The 16,773-nt window shown below is 48.8% G+C and overlaps 1 protein-coding gene across 3 annotated transcripts; it reads right to left on the reverse strand.

The window, feature by feature from the left end:
* Positions 1-2,299: 2,299 nt before the first annotated feature.
* LOC118791430 (C-terminal-binding protein 1-like) lies at positions 2,300-15,809 on the reverse strand. Of its 3 annotated transcripts, none has more exons than XM_036548790.1 (11): positions 15,683-15,809; positions 13,744-13,835; positions 13,134-13,294; positions 5,569-5,723; positions 5,173-5,317; positions 4,709-4,915; positions 4,398-4,612; positions 3,831-3,961; positions 3,214-3,341; positions 2,814-2,934; positions 2,300-2,699 (listed from the first exon to the last, which is right to left on the reverse strand). In XM_036548790.1, exons 3-11 carry the CDS (start codon positions 13,189-13,191, stop codon positions 2,510-2,512), a joined length of 1,350 nt encoding a protein of 449 aa, XP_036404683.1. In that variant the 5' UTR covers positions 13,192-13,294; positions 13,744-13,835; positions 15,683-15,809; the 3' UTR covers positions 2,300-2,509. The 3 variants fall into 3 exon arrangements, with proteins under 3 accessions (XP_036404683.1, XP_036404684.1, XP_036404685.1); XM_036548791.1 differs by having other exon boundaries at positions 13,744-13,838; XM_036548792.1 differs by lacking the exons at positions 13,134-13,294; positions 13,744-13,835; positions 15,683-15,809 and adding an exon at positions 10,247-10,318.
* Positions 15,810-16,773: the final 964 nt, after the last annotated feature.

Here is a 16,773-nt window from a genome sequence, read left to right on the forward strand (position 1 = left end):
AGTAAAGAACTCTGTATCTAAAAAACTGTACAAAGAGAAAAAAAGATCTGAGTACATTCAATATCTGTTACTGAGGTACTAGAAAGGTATTCCCTTGTCACAGAACAGCATTCACAGTTAAGAGGCATGTAATTCACAGAAACTGCTCCCCTTTGGTTGAGACAACAGTCTGTCTGTCTGAGTCGGGGGTCCTCTGCTCTTCAAACTTCGGTCCTCAAGGGCCACACAGAGTCGGGATCTCATTACACTGGAGCACTGATTAAACCAATTCACAATTCACCACCTTTTCCTTTATCTATAAAAATATGAAATGGTTTGAAAGGGAGAGAGTCAAACCAGTGGAGGCGTGGCCCTTGTAGATCAAAGGGGAGGAGCAACGCCCTACGCTGTCCTGATGCACTACGGCCTTTGTGTTGAGCTGTCCGCCTGGTGAACTACACTACACTATCAATGAGACATCACCATCAGGAGATACCGCCAGCTAAAGAGGTCAGGGTGGGGCCAGTGCAGGGCCATAAGACAGCCTACTGAGGGGCACAGCCTTAGGACTGACTGTGTGTGTGTGTGTATATGTGTGTGTGTGTGTGTGTGTGCGCGCGCGCTGAGAGAAGATGCAAAACTTTACTAGATTTAGATTACCCATGTCTACCTGTCTTTGTGTGTGGACCTCATGGAGAACCCCTGAGCTGTCAAAGACAAGCCCTAAATGATGGCGACACAGACCACAGGTGTAACCTCAGTGCACAGCAAGACTGGGGAGCAGGCGCCACCTGCTGGCCAAACACAAGCAGTCTCACATACCCAGGTCCCTGAAATGCCCAGCCCTGCTGCGTGCGCGCGCGTGTGTGTGTGCGTGTGTGTGTGTACGCATGTCAGAATCAAGTGCAGGAGCAGGGATGGGAAAGGACTCAGTTGACAGCACTGTGATGATATTTACAGGCAGGAGAGCAGCAAGTGCTTGCAAGGTGTGGCAGCCTGACCAAATACAGACCCTACCATAGGAAGAAAGGAGCAGTGTGTGCATGTGTGTGTGTGTGTGTGTGTGTGTGAGTGTGTGTGAGTGTGTGTGAGAGAGAGAGTGAAAAAGAGAGGAGAGAGAGAGAGAGAGTATGGTAAACACATGACACCTACTGGTCATTAAGTGATTCTGAGAGCGCAGCCACTGAAGGCAGAGGTGGGGATAATGGCACCACCATCTGGAAGATGGCGTGTGGTGGGGGAACAGTCAGAGTTTGCCTCGAGTCGCCGCCGATACAGTAAAGCAAAGCAACAAGTACGGCTGATTAAGTTCGGCTGATTAAGTACGGACAGGGGGAGGGGTGCCACTGACAGCAGGGAGACAGAGGAACAGGGACATCCAAGAGTCTGGAACAGGAGAGGCGTTCGAGTGGGAAGATGCTTTTACAAAACAGTCTGTCTGGAGTACGCGCCACTGCTGCACTCTGATGAACTGATGAACTGAGCCTCACTTTCAGAAGAAGGAGATGCTGTCTCCCTCCCCGTGACACCCCTACGACAGCGGAGTCAGCTCTTGGTCAGCACAGGTGGCTGCATTTCCTGTTTTTAACAGCGCAGTGAGGTTCGCCTTTCCATACACCCCATTCCGCACAGCCAAGGTCACTACACTCCACGGCTTTCATTCAGTTTCTAGAGTGTATCATTTGATTGGTTAATTAACTGACCTTACCTCGCAATACAGTGGGTCTCCACTATAGCCTGGCACAAAGTCAGAAGGAGGATCTTATAATGCTACACACAAAAAAAACTGGAAACGGTAACACGCCGAGTCAAACGAGACTTTCAACTGAGACTTTCTCATACTGCTGAAATGAGGAGATGGAGCTGTTGCTTGACCTGGCTGGGGGCTACACCGGGCTGAAACAGCAGTTCTGGCGGAGGGGGCAGTGAAATGCTGACATCAACCTCTCTACACTGCCCTCCAAGGTTCGTCAAAAGAAGTCAAGCCATAAAAAGTCGGAGCGTTTTTGAGCCCAATGGAGCTCTCTGAAAGGCCCTCTTGACTTTGAAGAAAAACAACCTGACAAAATTTGTCCAAACCTATTAGCACTTCCCACAGCACTGTTAAAAACTCAGAATTAGCCAACAGCCGCCTCGAGATACCTACAAACTACAAGCAAAGAAACTAAAACACTGCCTGGAACTGTGAATGTCAAACAGCAACAGATCACTAAAAATAAAGGGGGGGGGGGGGGGGGGGTTCAAAGCAGAACAAAATAGAGATATTCTGGCTGAATCCTTGAGAAGAGAAGAGTTATTGCTTACTGCCTGGTGAGGGGGGGGGGGGGGGGGGGGGGGTCTTTAAGAGACAGGGGACGCGAGAGTGATTATGGACGGGTCACCCCCAGGTCGTTTTGTGTTCTGTGGGCCCGGGCCGGGCTGGGTCAGGTCAAGTCGGGTCGGGCTAGGACACCAGTGTCAATCTGCTTGTGTGAAGGTGGTGGGCGTTTCCGGGGGAAGGGGGGGAGGGGCGACGGAATGTGTCGGGCTGCTACTGGTCAGCTGGGACGTCTCTGTCGGCCTCTGCCTTTGACGGCTGTCCCGGCGAGGGGGTGTGAGGTGGGTGGGAAACAGGGGCGATGCCGTGGGCCAGGGGCAGCGATCCCGAAACGATGCCCTCCACTCCAGCCCCCGCCCCCGGCAGGGCCCCCGCCGTCACCCCGATGAGACCCGCGGGGAACCTGCGGAGAGAGGCGGAGCGGGGGCGCCAGGTCACAGGTCTGTGTGCATGCTGTGGGCACAGAAGGAGGAGGAGGAGGGGGAGGGGGAGGAGGAGGAGGAGGAGCAGGACTCACCTGTAAGCGGCGGCTCCGTTCAGCTCGGGGTGCACTGCGGCAGCCTCCATGCCTGGCCACGGGGACGCCGTCATCAGGTACTCCTTATTCACACAGTTCTTCAGACTGTCTGGGATGCGCCCTGGGGATGGATGTCTGTTAGAGAGCTCCCCTAAAATCCATCTGGTGGTACTGTGACCCCCCCTCCATCTGCCTATGATAATCCCGCGCCCCAGCGTACCTGTGATGGAACTGTGACCCATGATAACCCCATGCTCCTGTGTACCTGTGATGGCACTGTGACCCATGAAAACCCCACACCCCTATGTACATGTGATGGCACTGTGACCCACGGTAACCCCATGCTCCTGTGTACCTGTGATGGCACTGTGACCCACGGTAACCCTGCACCGCTGCATACCTGTGATGGCACGGCGCACCTCCCTGGCCGCCTCCTCCCGCGCCTCGATGGACGCCTGCTCGCTGTACCAGGACGTGTGGGGGGTACAGATCAGGTTTGGGGCATCCTTCAGTGGGCCCTGAGAGAAGCTGAGAGAAAGGGAGAGAAAGAAATGAAGGAGGGGCTTCTGTTTTGGTGAACAGGCTGAGGGAACTGGCATGTGGGGTGAACAAGTATTAATGTGGGGAGTAAGTTACATCTCTGTGTTACATTAGTAGCAAAACAACTGATATTTAAGGGATGAGCATGCATGCATGAATCTGTACACCCATGAATATGTACATGCCTGTGTATACAGGACGAGTGTGAGTATGTGTGTACAGGATGAGAGCGGACGTTTGTGTGTGTGTATGGGATGAGAGTATGTGTATGCATATGCACATGCATGCGTGTAAGCGTGAGTATGTGTGTACAGGACGAGGGCATGCATGAGTGTACGGGATGTGTGTGTGTGTATATTTGTGTGTGTGTGAATACACAGTATGAACGTGAGTATGTGTGTACAGGACGAGGGTATGCATGAGTGTACGGGATGAAAGTGTGTGTGTGTACACGGCAGGCAGGAGCACTCTGGGTACCTGAAGGGCTCCGTCTCGTGGACGTCCAGGGCAGCTCCGCGTATTCGGCCCTCCTTCAGCGCCTGCGCTAGCGCCTTCTCATCCACCAGGCCTCCCCGCGCCGTGTTCACCAGGAACGCCCCCTGCCGCATCTGCACAGGGGTGCAGGGTGATCCAGGAGTTATCCCCAAACACACACAGCCACACAAACGTAATCTACTACACACACTGACTGGGGATGGGACTGAATATACTAAGTTCTTTAGAAAACGTCTCACCCCCAGTCACAATGTATTTAGTATACAATGCATAGTAAATACGTTGTATTTATATACTATATTTCTGTTAACCGAACACAGATGACGTGCTGCCATTAACTGGGAAGTTTAAGTAGCACCTCTGTCTACTGCAGGCAGATGACAAGTTGCATTTCAGCAGACACAATACAGACTAAAAATAAATTTTATATGGAATAGTTCTGGACGTTTGCGTTTTGCTTCACAAATCAGAACAAAGGCGAAAAGGCCGCCGCGACTGAAGCTTCGATTTTGGCACACGATTGCGCTGTAAGGGCCCGGAGGCACCCACCTGCTTGATGGTGAAGTCGTTGATGAGGTGGTGGTTGTGCTCGTTCAGGCTGCAGTGCAGGGAGACGCAGTCCGAATGAATGAGCAGGTCCTGCAGGGTGCTCATCCGCTGGAGGCCCAGGGAACGCTCCACCCCGTCCGGCAGGTAGGGGTCGTAGAAGATCACGCCGAAACCGAACGCCTTGGCACGCAACGCCACCGCCTGGCCCACGCGGCCTGCGGAGAGAGAGGGGGGACCGCACAGTCAGAGGGGCGCGCCCCTTCCCCCTCCCGCAGAACGGCCCTCGCCCCCGCTCCGCCCCGGCGACTCACCCAGCCCGATGATGCCCAGCGTCTCGCCGCGGATTCGGGCGGCCCCGCCGGCCACCTCGCGGATCTGCTCCACGCTGGAGGCGCGCGTGCCCTCCCGCAGGGCCTGGTGCATCCAGGTGACGCGCCGGTACAGGTTGAGGATCAGGCAGAGCGCCGTGTCCGCCGTCTCCTCCACCGACGAGGCCGGCACGTTGCACACCGCGATACCTGGGGCCACATCGAGAGCGTGAGACAGGATCAGACAGCCGGCGTGGAGTACACACACAGAAACAAAACGAGGAGAGGAGAAGGAGAGAGAGAGAGAGAGAGAGAAACAGACAAAGAGGGGGAAGAGAGAAATGAGAAGAGAGGAGGCCAGACAGAGAGAAAGAGGGGGAAGAGAGAGAGAGAGTCAGTCTTAAAGGGGGAATAGAGACTGGGAGGGAGCAGTTTCAAAATACGAAAGTGAAAGCCCATTCGCTCACCCAGCTCAGCTGCAGCCTTGATGTCAACATTGTCAAAGCCGCTACCGATCCTCACTATGATGCGCAGGCCCTTGAACTTGTCCAGGTCGTCCCGGGACAGCGTGATGGTGTGGTACAGGAGAGCCCCCACCGCCTCGTTCAGCACCTGCGGCAGCAGAGGGAGGGCATGTGAGGAACAGACAGAATCTGAGAAAGAGTGACATACACCTGATATGCCTCATCAACAGAAGGACAGCAGATACTCCAGAGGGAGAAAACAGGCTAGCATGTCAACATGGGGAAGATCCCCTAACACATCTCGAGAGCCAGTGTACAGAGGCACCCCCACATGACGACAGACGCATTTAAAGCGACAGGCTTTGCTAGCGACGGGGAGGGGAGGCTGCCACCCGGTACCTTCTCGTGGATCTCCTGGGTGGACTGGGCGTCGCAGAACGCCACGGTGGCCACGTCCTTCAGGATGGGCATCTCCACCGTGCAGTCGCGGCCGTCCAGCAGGGCCACCAGGGGGCGCGGGTGCATCGGCCCGTTCAGGATAGGGGGGCGGATGCCTGAGAGAGATGAGGGGGAAGGAGCAACTTTCAAATAAAAAATAATAATAATAATCAAACAATCAAATCAGTGAATCCTCCAAAAAAGGGTCTCCTTCTAATCAGAGAGCCAGAGCAGCCTGCCTTGTAATAATGACAATGTGGGCAGCAGTATAGCAGTGGTAAAGACCAGGGCTCATAACCAAAAGGTTGCTAGTTCAATTCCCCACTTATCGCACCACTGCTTCAATAAATACCCAGTGTTATAACCTATGCAAGTCGCTCTGGCTAACCATCTGCTAAATGACAGGAATGTAATGTAATTCAATGACTGCTGCCGACAAGACCACCAGTGTGTCGTCACTCCCAGCTGCTGAGGCCTGGGTGAGGCCTGTCTCTCCACTGCACTCTCTCACACACTGCCGCCTCTCCGGCCCACGCACGGCCACGGCCGAGATGAGGTCACCAAGCGCTGGGACAGAGCCACGGTCATCCCGGGCCAAAGTGGGCGGGCTGAGACCCCCCCCCCACCCCCCCCCCCCAACCCCCCGCACCCCGATCTCAGCCAGAGGCCTGAACAAAGCCTTACTGACGCCCAGTCAAGCGGCACTAACAAGCTTCACCCTCTTGTGAAACAGCATTTCTACTCCCAGGCACCGGCACAGCACCTCCCATCACTCTCCCCACCCCCCAAAAAACACAGCCCCTCCTCATCAGCATGCACCCGGAGCAGCAGGGCAATTGAGAACGTACTCCTAATGAGACCATATGATGGAAGCAGGAACACCGGAGGTCAAGTATTCCCCCCCGACAGACCACCCCCTACCCCCCTCTCCAGGGGCAGAATGCAGACTGACAGGGCTGGATAAGGGTGCGGGGGGTAGGCTCATTTGAGTCATGACCCAATTTCCCCTGTCTGTGGGTCTGTAGAGACACACCCCCATGCATGCGCAAAGACCAGACATGTACCATGGGCACAAAATGCACAGTGCATGTGCGAAAGATCAAGTCCAAAGAGGTCATGTGCGTGCGCGCGCACACACACACACACGCACGCACGCACGCACGCACGCACGCACGCACGCACGCACGCACGCACGCACACACAAACATGCCTGCAAGCACAAAGGGCTTATGCATGTATGATTTATAGGCATGTTTCCTCACAATATGGACCCAAACACCATATGACATTACTTAAATATCACATACTTATATTCAGCAGGCTCACACTAACTGGAAGCTGGACAAACCACACATATCTGGTTTCCAAAAGCAAGATGTAAGCCTCCTCATATAACTGTCATTAGGTGGGTTGTAACTGGCAGTTTAATGAACGATCAGACACACTTTTATTTCTGTATGTGTGTGTGTGTGTGTGTGTGTGTGTGTGTGTGTGTGTGTGTGTGTGTGTGTGTGTGTGTGCATGCATATATGAGTGTGAGATGACTGACTCGTATGTGTGTGCACATATGTAAAATAAACGAGTGATGGGAAGGATTAAATGATATATCTGGGTTAAAGGTCAGACAGCTTAACACAGACATCATTATAGACAGAATGCACTGATTGCTGTAGAGCTGTGAGGGATAATGCTATTGCCTTTCATATTCACGCACCTCTCTCGTCCTCCTGTCCCTCCCCTCCCTGCCGTTCTTCATTCTTATAATCTACTGCACCAGCTGATACACTCTCACTCCAAAGACAATGAGGGCAAATGTCACCACACACACACACACACACACACACACACACACACAAACACACACACATACGCAAATATAAGTCCGCCATTGTTAGAAGGCTTTGTTTATAGGTGCACACCGTTCCAATCAAGATGCAGTTGCATAGCAAAGTCACTCCACCTACCACTGAGTTCCTACAAGGATAAAACATGCAATATCTTCACTCAGTCATATGGATACAAACACGCTCCCAGACAACATCAATTTCTGTTCCAAAAAGGATACAAATCTGACTCAAACCACTATATGTGTACGTATGTACACACACACACACACACACACACACACACACAGTCATCAACATATTCATGTGCTCCCTAATCCAGACTGAAACCTGCACTGACATTTTGACCGGGTCAATGGATTAAGATGAAGATTGAAACCTCGCCCTCCACTCAGACTCTGCTTGTCTTTCCACTGCTCCTTTCTTCCTCTGTGGGGTTCACGTCAGCCATATGCCAGCGGTCACTGGGTCAGTGTGTCTCTGCTGAAACAGAGCTTACAAACTGAGAGCTTTCTCTTCATGGCAGATCAACTACCACAGAGGTGACTGTATGCAGGACATGATGGGCCTTTCACCAAATCACCAAGGTAAAATTCTGTGACCAAGTGTTTAACCGTGACTCAGAACAATGTGCACTGAATGTAACGTTCCACAGGTCTGCTTGCTCTGTACAATTTCAATCACGTACACCGCTGTTATAATGTACACTACCAATGCCCATCAAGACACTGGTGTTGAAAATTACTTTTGGCTACAAACACAGGTACACTACACCGAATACTGCATTTGTATCTGTATTACAATCTATCAGTTGTACTTGCCCAAATATGCTAGCAAATAAAAATTATTTATAAAATAAGACTATTCAGCTGAACAACTTAAGAGCATGGATGGAATAAAAAACCTGAGATCTCTGGCACTGCAAAACCAGGGTTGCACGGCCCTTCCCTGAAATATCTGATACTCTGGGAGAAATCAGCAGAGATGCTCCAGGGCACTCTTTGATATTTAAAACATCTGAAAATCAGGAACTTAAACAACAGGATGCCTAAGTAGAGCCTCCAATGACATGCAACACCCTACATACATATCGGCGATTTAAATATGTGGCACAGTCCTTTGGCTCTGTGTGACTTCCCTAAGGGCAACTGAATATCTGCCCAAAAAACATGGGCAATTTATGTCACTTCCTGTCCACACAATCCAATCTGACACAGGTTGGAAGGTGGAGGGTGGAAGGTGGAAAAAGACAGAAAGGGATAAAAACGTCTCTCTGCCCACAGCTACACCCACCAGCTAACAGCAGACTGTTGTGTAAACACTGGGTAAATGAGTAAATGGTGAAAAGCCCATTTCTATGCCAGAGCCATGTTCCACCTTAGATACACAGTCATGCTGGTATCATCGCAGGGCACAACGTGTACACCACGCATCTCTGCTACTGCCCACCTGCTGCCAAACACCAACGAGACAAGCAATGCGACAATAAAACACCTTCCAAAACAGGGTCAGGAATGACAGGAATCCCTGTAAATAATGCACTCCCTCCCCGACACACACACACACACACACACACACACACACACACACACACACACACACACACACACACACACACACACACACACACACACACACACAGGAACAGCACCCCTCTCTGGGTGAAGACTGGAGGGGTAGGGAGACCACTGTGCCTGTCCCTAAGCCCCTCCCATCTGCACCCCACCCCCCTGGACAGGTGTTGAGAGCTGGGTGGGGGATCAGCAGGAGGGGTGGGCACAGGCACAGACCGGGGGGGGGATGGCATAACACCGATCTCCGGACAACCACAGCAGCAGTCTGTAAACCGCACACAGAGGGGGCGGGGAAGACAAACACTGAGGAGACCGTCCTGTGTTATCAGAGCGCTTTGCTAGCGCTCACTCGGCGCTATCCCATGTAACACAGCGACCCACTCCGCTTCTGCTCAGCAGTTTCCACCCTCGCTGCCAAAAACAACTCACTCGGAACTTATTAGCTAAGCACACAGCAGCGCTAACGCTACAGTCAACCCCGGCTCCAGCAAAAGACTCGACGCACGAAACACGGCGTTATGAACGAGCTGAGATCTCACAAAGCAAATTGCAAAAAAAAAAAAAAAAATCAGACTGACGCATTTTGAAGAGTGTAAGACGGACACTAAAAAACACCTCTGCACAGCATTAGAGGAAAACGAACCATTATTACCCCGCTTAAGGAAGGAAGAACAATGAATGGACAGACCAAAAAAAAAAAAAGACTAATAAGACAGTGGCAGTGCACACGCGCGCACACAGACACCATATGTGCAGAGACGCCTCCCTGTGTGTGTGTGTGTGTGTGTGCGTGTGTGTGTGCGTGTGTGTGTGCGTGTGTGTGTGCGTGTGTGTGTGCGTGTGTGTGTGCGTGTGTGTGTGCGTGTGTGTGTGCGTGTGAGAGAGAGATGGGCTCAGGACTGAGCACATGAGCATATCTGTGCACACAAAGCCATTCATTCAGCTCTCTGTAGAGTGCCAGCGATCACACCAAGGGAGGGGGGAGGGGCAGGGTGTGACGACAGTACTGCAGTACCCCACCCTGCCTCCAGCCACACACAGACACACAAACCACAAGCACGCACACACTTGCTCAGTTCTTCATACGGCAGCAAGGACACCATACCAAAGGAGTCGACACGAGAGCAAGGCTATCACATCTTGTTTCAATCCTCCCCGCTCCCCTCCACCTTAACCCTCGGGCTTTGTAAAAACAGAAGGCTTTCCCAGCCACATCCTAACCTTGCATGCTGCCGTTGGCCAGCCTGTCTTCCTCTCTCTCTCTCTCTCCCCCTTTATCGCTCTCTCTTTCCTTCTTACTCTCTCCTCCTCCACTTAGTCAGTGTCAGCCTGCTCTTGCCTGGCATAATCCCGGCACACACCCAGCCCCTCCCCAACACCCACCATCCAATCAGATGCCAAGCCCATTCGGCGCCAGCCAACCAGCACTAACTTCATTAGCATATGTGGGTGGGACCATCAGCGAAAGGCAGTTTTCCTGTTGTTGTTTTTTAAAGAGACAGCTGGACTGTTTCCCTGTGGCCCGTGTGACCCCACACTCTCACTGCAGTGCTGGCTGTCCCTCGGGAATGCCTTCTCCATGAATGAGATTTTTTTTTTTTGTGTGTGCGTTTGTGTATGTGCTGAATTTACATATTTCTTGGAGGGTGACGGACACAGAATCTAACTAAATGCAAGAGAGAAGGTAATATAATTCAAAATCTATAGACTAGGAGAGTGGTTTTATCATCTCTGACGTACATCTAAGGAACAGGCTCAAGAGAAAGACTCATTCCAGCAAGTTAAACCAAAATAGCCATCTGTCCATTATGCACCTTCCACCATTCTGTCAAAACCTTTGGTGGTTGTATCCTGACACAAACCGCTGAGCCAGGTTAACTGTTAACACATCATTCAAATGGACTTCCTTGTTGCTGTGCCCGTTACCAGGGAGTTGGAATAACTGTGATGTCACACTTTCCTATCGCAATGCAGTGTTTACAATAGCAAAAAAGCAGGACTTTCACTGTTATATTTCAAGCAAGACATAGTGCCTGTCTATAGATCTGCACATTAAGATCAGCGCATTAAAATTTTTCAGGGCTGATTTTGATCCGTACGTACAGCCAATATGTGATTGGACAGTAGACGAGAAAATGGGTGGACTGTGTATGTGTATAACAGACAAACCATTCAATCGACTTGAAACTCATATCCTTCAGTACACAAACACCTTCATCTCATTTCTCACTGTAGGGAATCTGAAAACACTATTTTACAGTCTACTTCAAAAACACCGTTTCACAGGCCCTCTACAGTCAAAATGTGTGACACTTTCCATGCTCACTGCCACCAAAGCCACACTGTTAATACGCTTTGAGGACAACCCAAGATCACATCACTTGTATATCTCCTTTAGAGCCATGAATGCTGCCTGAAATGTGAACAATACTACAGTGAATAATACCAAAGCACCATCCACTATCAGACACACCTACGACCCACCGCTGGGCTAATATCAATGAGAAATGGTGCAAGTATGAAAACCCCAACCTCAAACCTGCGTTTTCAGACAGGAAGGATGACTGCACTTCAAATATGTTGCTACGTCTCTCTAAGGAGTTCAACAGCAGGGGTATACAGCAATGCACAGCCTGGAAGCAAATTCCTGTTGCCTGTATGCAGCAGAGTTGTGGTCGGTCAGGTCTCAATCTTGATAATTTGTTGGACATCCTAGCATGCGATAACTTTTCTGTCATGTCCCGGTATTGGCTTTCAATCCATCGGTTGAGAAAAGCGGATTTAAACAATGTGCATAATGGAAACAGTACAACAAACAATTTCTAAAAGCATATTAAAGTGGTGGAAAACACATCCCAACCAAAAATGGCTGAAAGCGCAGAAATGCCACTGTGGCTTTACTGAACTGCAAAAATAGGAATGATGGATATTTGATTAATCTAAATACTGTTGCACTCAAGCTATACAGCTTCTGCAAAATTGTTTTTTCCATGAGACAGAAAACAGATAAATGGAGGTGTATTTCACACCACCACTGACACTGCTATGTCACACACACACTGAATCACCCTTAACCACAAACACATTAATTTCCTACACAGAACATTTAAGAGTACATAAATGTTTCCAGTGAACTGGTAGGTATTGCTACCTATTCCACTCTAATTACAAAAAGAGCGTTATTCCTCCTCCCGTAAGATGCAAAGAGAGAGAGAAAGAGATCATATGATAAAGAATAACACCCAGGGAAAATAATAGGCTGACTTTAACAAGGTGTGTGCAATAATGTTGAAATGACCTGATGTACCAACACTGATATACTGAAATATTCTAGTAGTTAAACAATCAAAATGCCTCATCTAAAAAAAAAAAAAACGCAGAACCCAATGAAAAACACTTCAGAATTTAACTGCAGGATCCCAGGTCATGGTGAGTCTGACTGCAGTACATTAAATATTTGAATCAAAAGCAATCCTATCTTATGAGTAGGTGTTGGTGATGACCGGAAAGATCAGCCCTACTCATGGCCTCAACAGAGTGTGAGTATGACTGAGATGCGTGCGGGATGGGTGACTACACATGTAGCAGTTTGTGTCACATCCTTCCTGCTTCTGTGTGTGTGTGTGTGTGTGTGTGTGTGTGTGTGTGTGTGTGTGTGTGTGCGCATGCATGTGTATGCGTGTTTGTGTGTGTGTGTACATAGATGCGCACATGTATGTGTACACGTATGTGTATGTATCAGGCGGCAGTGTGGCATAGTTGTAAGGAGCACGGCTGGTAACCAGAAGGTTGCTGGTTTGATTCACTGCTGGGGCACTGCTGCTGTACCCTTGGGCAAAGTCTTTAACCTAAAATTGCCTCAGTAAATATCCAGCTCTATAAATGGATAACATGTAAAAAATCGTAACCAACATAAATCACTCTGGATAAGTTTGTCTGCTAAATACCAACAATGTATTGTAATGTAATGCACATATGCAAGTGTGTGTATATGTGACTGCGCCCGTGTAGGTGTGTGTATGTGTATGTTTATGCACATGCATGTGCGTGTATGTGTGCGTTTATGCGTGTGTGTGTGCTCATGCGTGTGTGTGCATGTGTTACTGACCTTCACAGATGCGGTCCAGTCTCTGCCGCTTCACTTTGTGCTTGTCCATCAGAGCCATTGACTGGCAGGTTTCACCAGGGCCAGGGCAGCGCAGCACAAACCTCTACACAGCGCCTCACACAGGACACCAGAAGAGGGGGGGGGAGCCCAATACACTCGCCCTGCCAAAGACAGCAAGAGCACGCAGTAAATATTTCACATCATTATGCTTGCTTGTTGGTGTATACCTGTAACGCAGTTTACACAATGCAATCAAGCTTCCTCATAGAGGGAAAAAAAAAAAAAAAAAAAAACAATCAATAAATTTAGCACACTTAGACCCAGACCAGAAAATACACCTCTTCCTCATTCACAATGGCATTAGTTAGTACAGCATTGTGTGACTGGTAGACACAGGTTCATCTGTGAGCGGTTATGTTTCATATACACAGCTGTTAGATGAACTTTTGTAACCTTGCATTGTAAGTCTCTCTGGATAAGACTATCTGGTGAGTGACAAAATTAAATGTGGGGACTGCTATTGCATTTGATTTTCAGTGTGTGTGCGCATCCCACATAACCCACAAAAAAACCCATCAGGAGCCCACAGTCATGGATTTGTGTAACTCACCAAGAAGCTTATCCTTTCAAGCCTTTTCTCACAGTCTGTCTTTCGTTGCCGATCAGTCCTCTCTTCCCATTCCACCTCTGCACATCTGAGGTCTGCTGAACCAAAGAGTAATCAAAGAGCATGCCCACCCACACAGGTGTATTAAAAACACCACCACAAAAGACGAACCTACTCCTAAAACACACAGCTAACACCACATCAATACGGCCCCACATCAAAAAAAGGGGACAGTTGCTAGAATCACAGGGCAGAGCACGTCGCCAGCGCTTTTATTTCCAGCGTCTTTGCAGAGGACTCAAGTATGGTGAACTTCAAAGGCAGTTTTACGTTTCAATAAAAACGTGAAATTACATCCGGTTTCTGTTTTTAAAAGCAGATGCTTTTTATCGGGGTTGTCTACTGCACAGCAGTAGATACCTAAAATGGGAAGGAAACACCTGCAAAGTCTGCAGCAGCTTCAATCAGGCAAACTCTCTATCTTAGAAAACTCATCAGCTACGATTCCACATCGGTGCCGCAGAAGACCGAAAAGGTCTACGTTTTCGTACAATCCAGTTGAGCCCCTTAAAATGAACAGCTATGCTCTTCCATTGACTCTTCAGACAACCTAAAATATGACCGGACCCGCATATTTTCCTGCTTGTGGTCGAACGAACAGGCACAGCTGGCGGCCCTGAATCAAATGTCCGACAGATAAACTAAGAACAGTCCACTCACTGGATACCGTTGTGGACAGCCACTCCATTCCTGCTGGCTAACTAGCCCTCACAAAAAGAGTTCATACGATTGTCCGCTGCACACTATGTTGAGTTTTGTCAGCTAGTACTTGCAAATTGCAGCTAGACCGACATGATAGTTAGCCAAGTGTTTCAGGACTAAGAAGCTCTACCTAGCTACTAAATCAGCAATGACACACGCTAACTAGCGAGGTGACTACTGACCGTAGCCAGCTAGACAGCTATCGGCACCTCCAACTTATATCAAAGAATAGGTTATTAGTTATCTAACTACGTATCTAGTGGGTAAAAAGCAATGTTTGGGGCCACGTTTTCACTTCAGAAGCCACTAGGTCACAAGCAGTTTGTGGCATAGCCAGAATATTGCCTATTAACTACACTGTTACCTAGCTGACTTGCTAGCACGATGGCTAGCGAATTATTCGATAGCGGTTAGGGGAGCAAGCTGCAGCGCCCTTTAAGTAATATCTGACTCGCTAATCAACTACCTATTTCATATCACAAAAGTGGCTAAATGAAAAATTGGGCACACCAAATGTAGTGAATTTGGCTAGTTAGTCTAACTGTGAAATCTTTACACTGGGCGAAACACAGTTGTAGCTTACTAGCTAGCTACCTAGCTAGCTCACCACTGATTTTAGCTGGCTAACTTCCAGCTCCCCAACATATCACCACGCTGCAATGATAAAATTATTTATAGATAGCTACCTATGCACTCACTAAATGCAACTTCCTAATATTACTCAACAAGCTACCCTTACTAACATAATACTGTTATCGTGTCTCGCTAGCCACCTAGCTAACTTCAGACGAACATTAACAAGCTTGCTAGCTTGCTACCTTGTTAACTCAGCCAGGGGCACTTCAAATTGCTAACCAACTAGCCAACAGTACAGTAACTAGTTAAATCGAGCTAGGTTACCAAGCATGTGCGACATGTAGCTAGTTTGCTATACGAACTACTTTAAAAGCAACGAAAAGAATATAGCGAGTTAGCTAGCTGTCTAGCTAGCATGCTAATAGCCATGACAAATAGCACTCACTGTTTACCAGCGTTAGCGCCGCTTAGCTACCCAGCTCTCCGGCTGCGTGTGTGTGTGTGTGTGCGAGGGAGACAGAGAGGAAGCGGTGGCGCAAAAGTCACTTTTTTCTTTCTTAAAATACGAACGTGCAAACTCGCTAAAAATTTCTTATGCCCTTACCTTACAGATGCTTTGGACCCCCTGCAAGCCAGACCAAGCTAGTGCTGCGTGTGATTTAGTGAGGCGAAGTCACTCTCGGCTGTGACGGGACAATGTGAGTGGGTTATGCAGCCTTCCCCTCTCTCCTGATCGCCATGAAAACTGAAAAGGAGGAAGCGGTCGGTTCACAGAGGTCAGGCCGCTGCAGACGACTGCGCGCTGCGGAAAGAGCGGAGAGCCAGCGAACCGGCAGAGCTGAAAATGGAGGTGCGCCATGCTCGTCAGAGGGAGGTATTGCGCGCCGGGTAGAATACACACATTTAGTTTCCTTGTCGAAATTCAACGTGCTTGTGTAATTTATAAATATAAATATTGAAAATATGCAGTATACTAAGTAACAGTTAATGTAATCTTAACATTTTTAGTGTATGTTGGTAAGAACTGCCCTATCCATCTATCTATATAAAGTTAGTGTCAACAAACAGTATATAGTTTTGTAATATATACACACAGACATACAATGTGTGTGTATATATGTATATATGTATAGATATAATATTTATGATGCTTTTACCTGTGTACATTTTATTTTGTTTCAAGATTATCTTGTACAGCCCCATAGTAGGCTACAGTAGTTAGTAAAGCAAAGTCCACAAGGGGTCACTATACACCTCTCAATGCAAATAGATTGTCCACAGGCATCGTGCATTCTGTTGTGTTGCAAGTAACTTAAACGAGACTTTGCTTGACATTTTCTCTCAGTCGGTGCTGATGTCACTTTGCTGCCCGGTTTTGATTAAAGATTACATTGTTTGTTTTGCTAACACCTACAGTAAGCCTTCACAGAAAAGTGAATGCTTACAAAACAGGAGTAAGGGTGTGCAGAGCTCAGTGCTGACTGCCGAATAATGAAGGCTTCTGAAGGAAGCTTAAAACCAAATTCTTGGTGGGTGTGGGACGTGAGAAGGTGCTCAAACACAGAATATGGGTAGTTGATCCCCTCCCCCTCCTAACCCTGCTAACGCAGCCGTGACCTCTCCCTACACACGAGAGAAGTGCACGCCATGAACTGACACACAGCGCTGTTGTAATGAGGCAGATTGGAGAGATTA

The sequence above is a fragment of the Megalops cyprinoides genome, chromosome 16, assembly GCF_013368585.1.
Source record: "Megalops cyprinoides isolate fMegCyp1 chromosome 16, fMegCyp1.pri, whole genome shotgun sequence".
NCBI lineage: Eukaryota > Metazoa > Chordata > Actinopteri > Elopiformes > Megalopidae > Megalops > Megalops cyprinoides.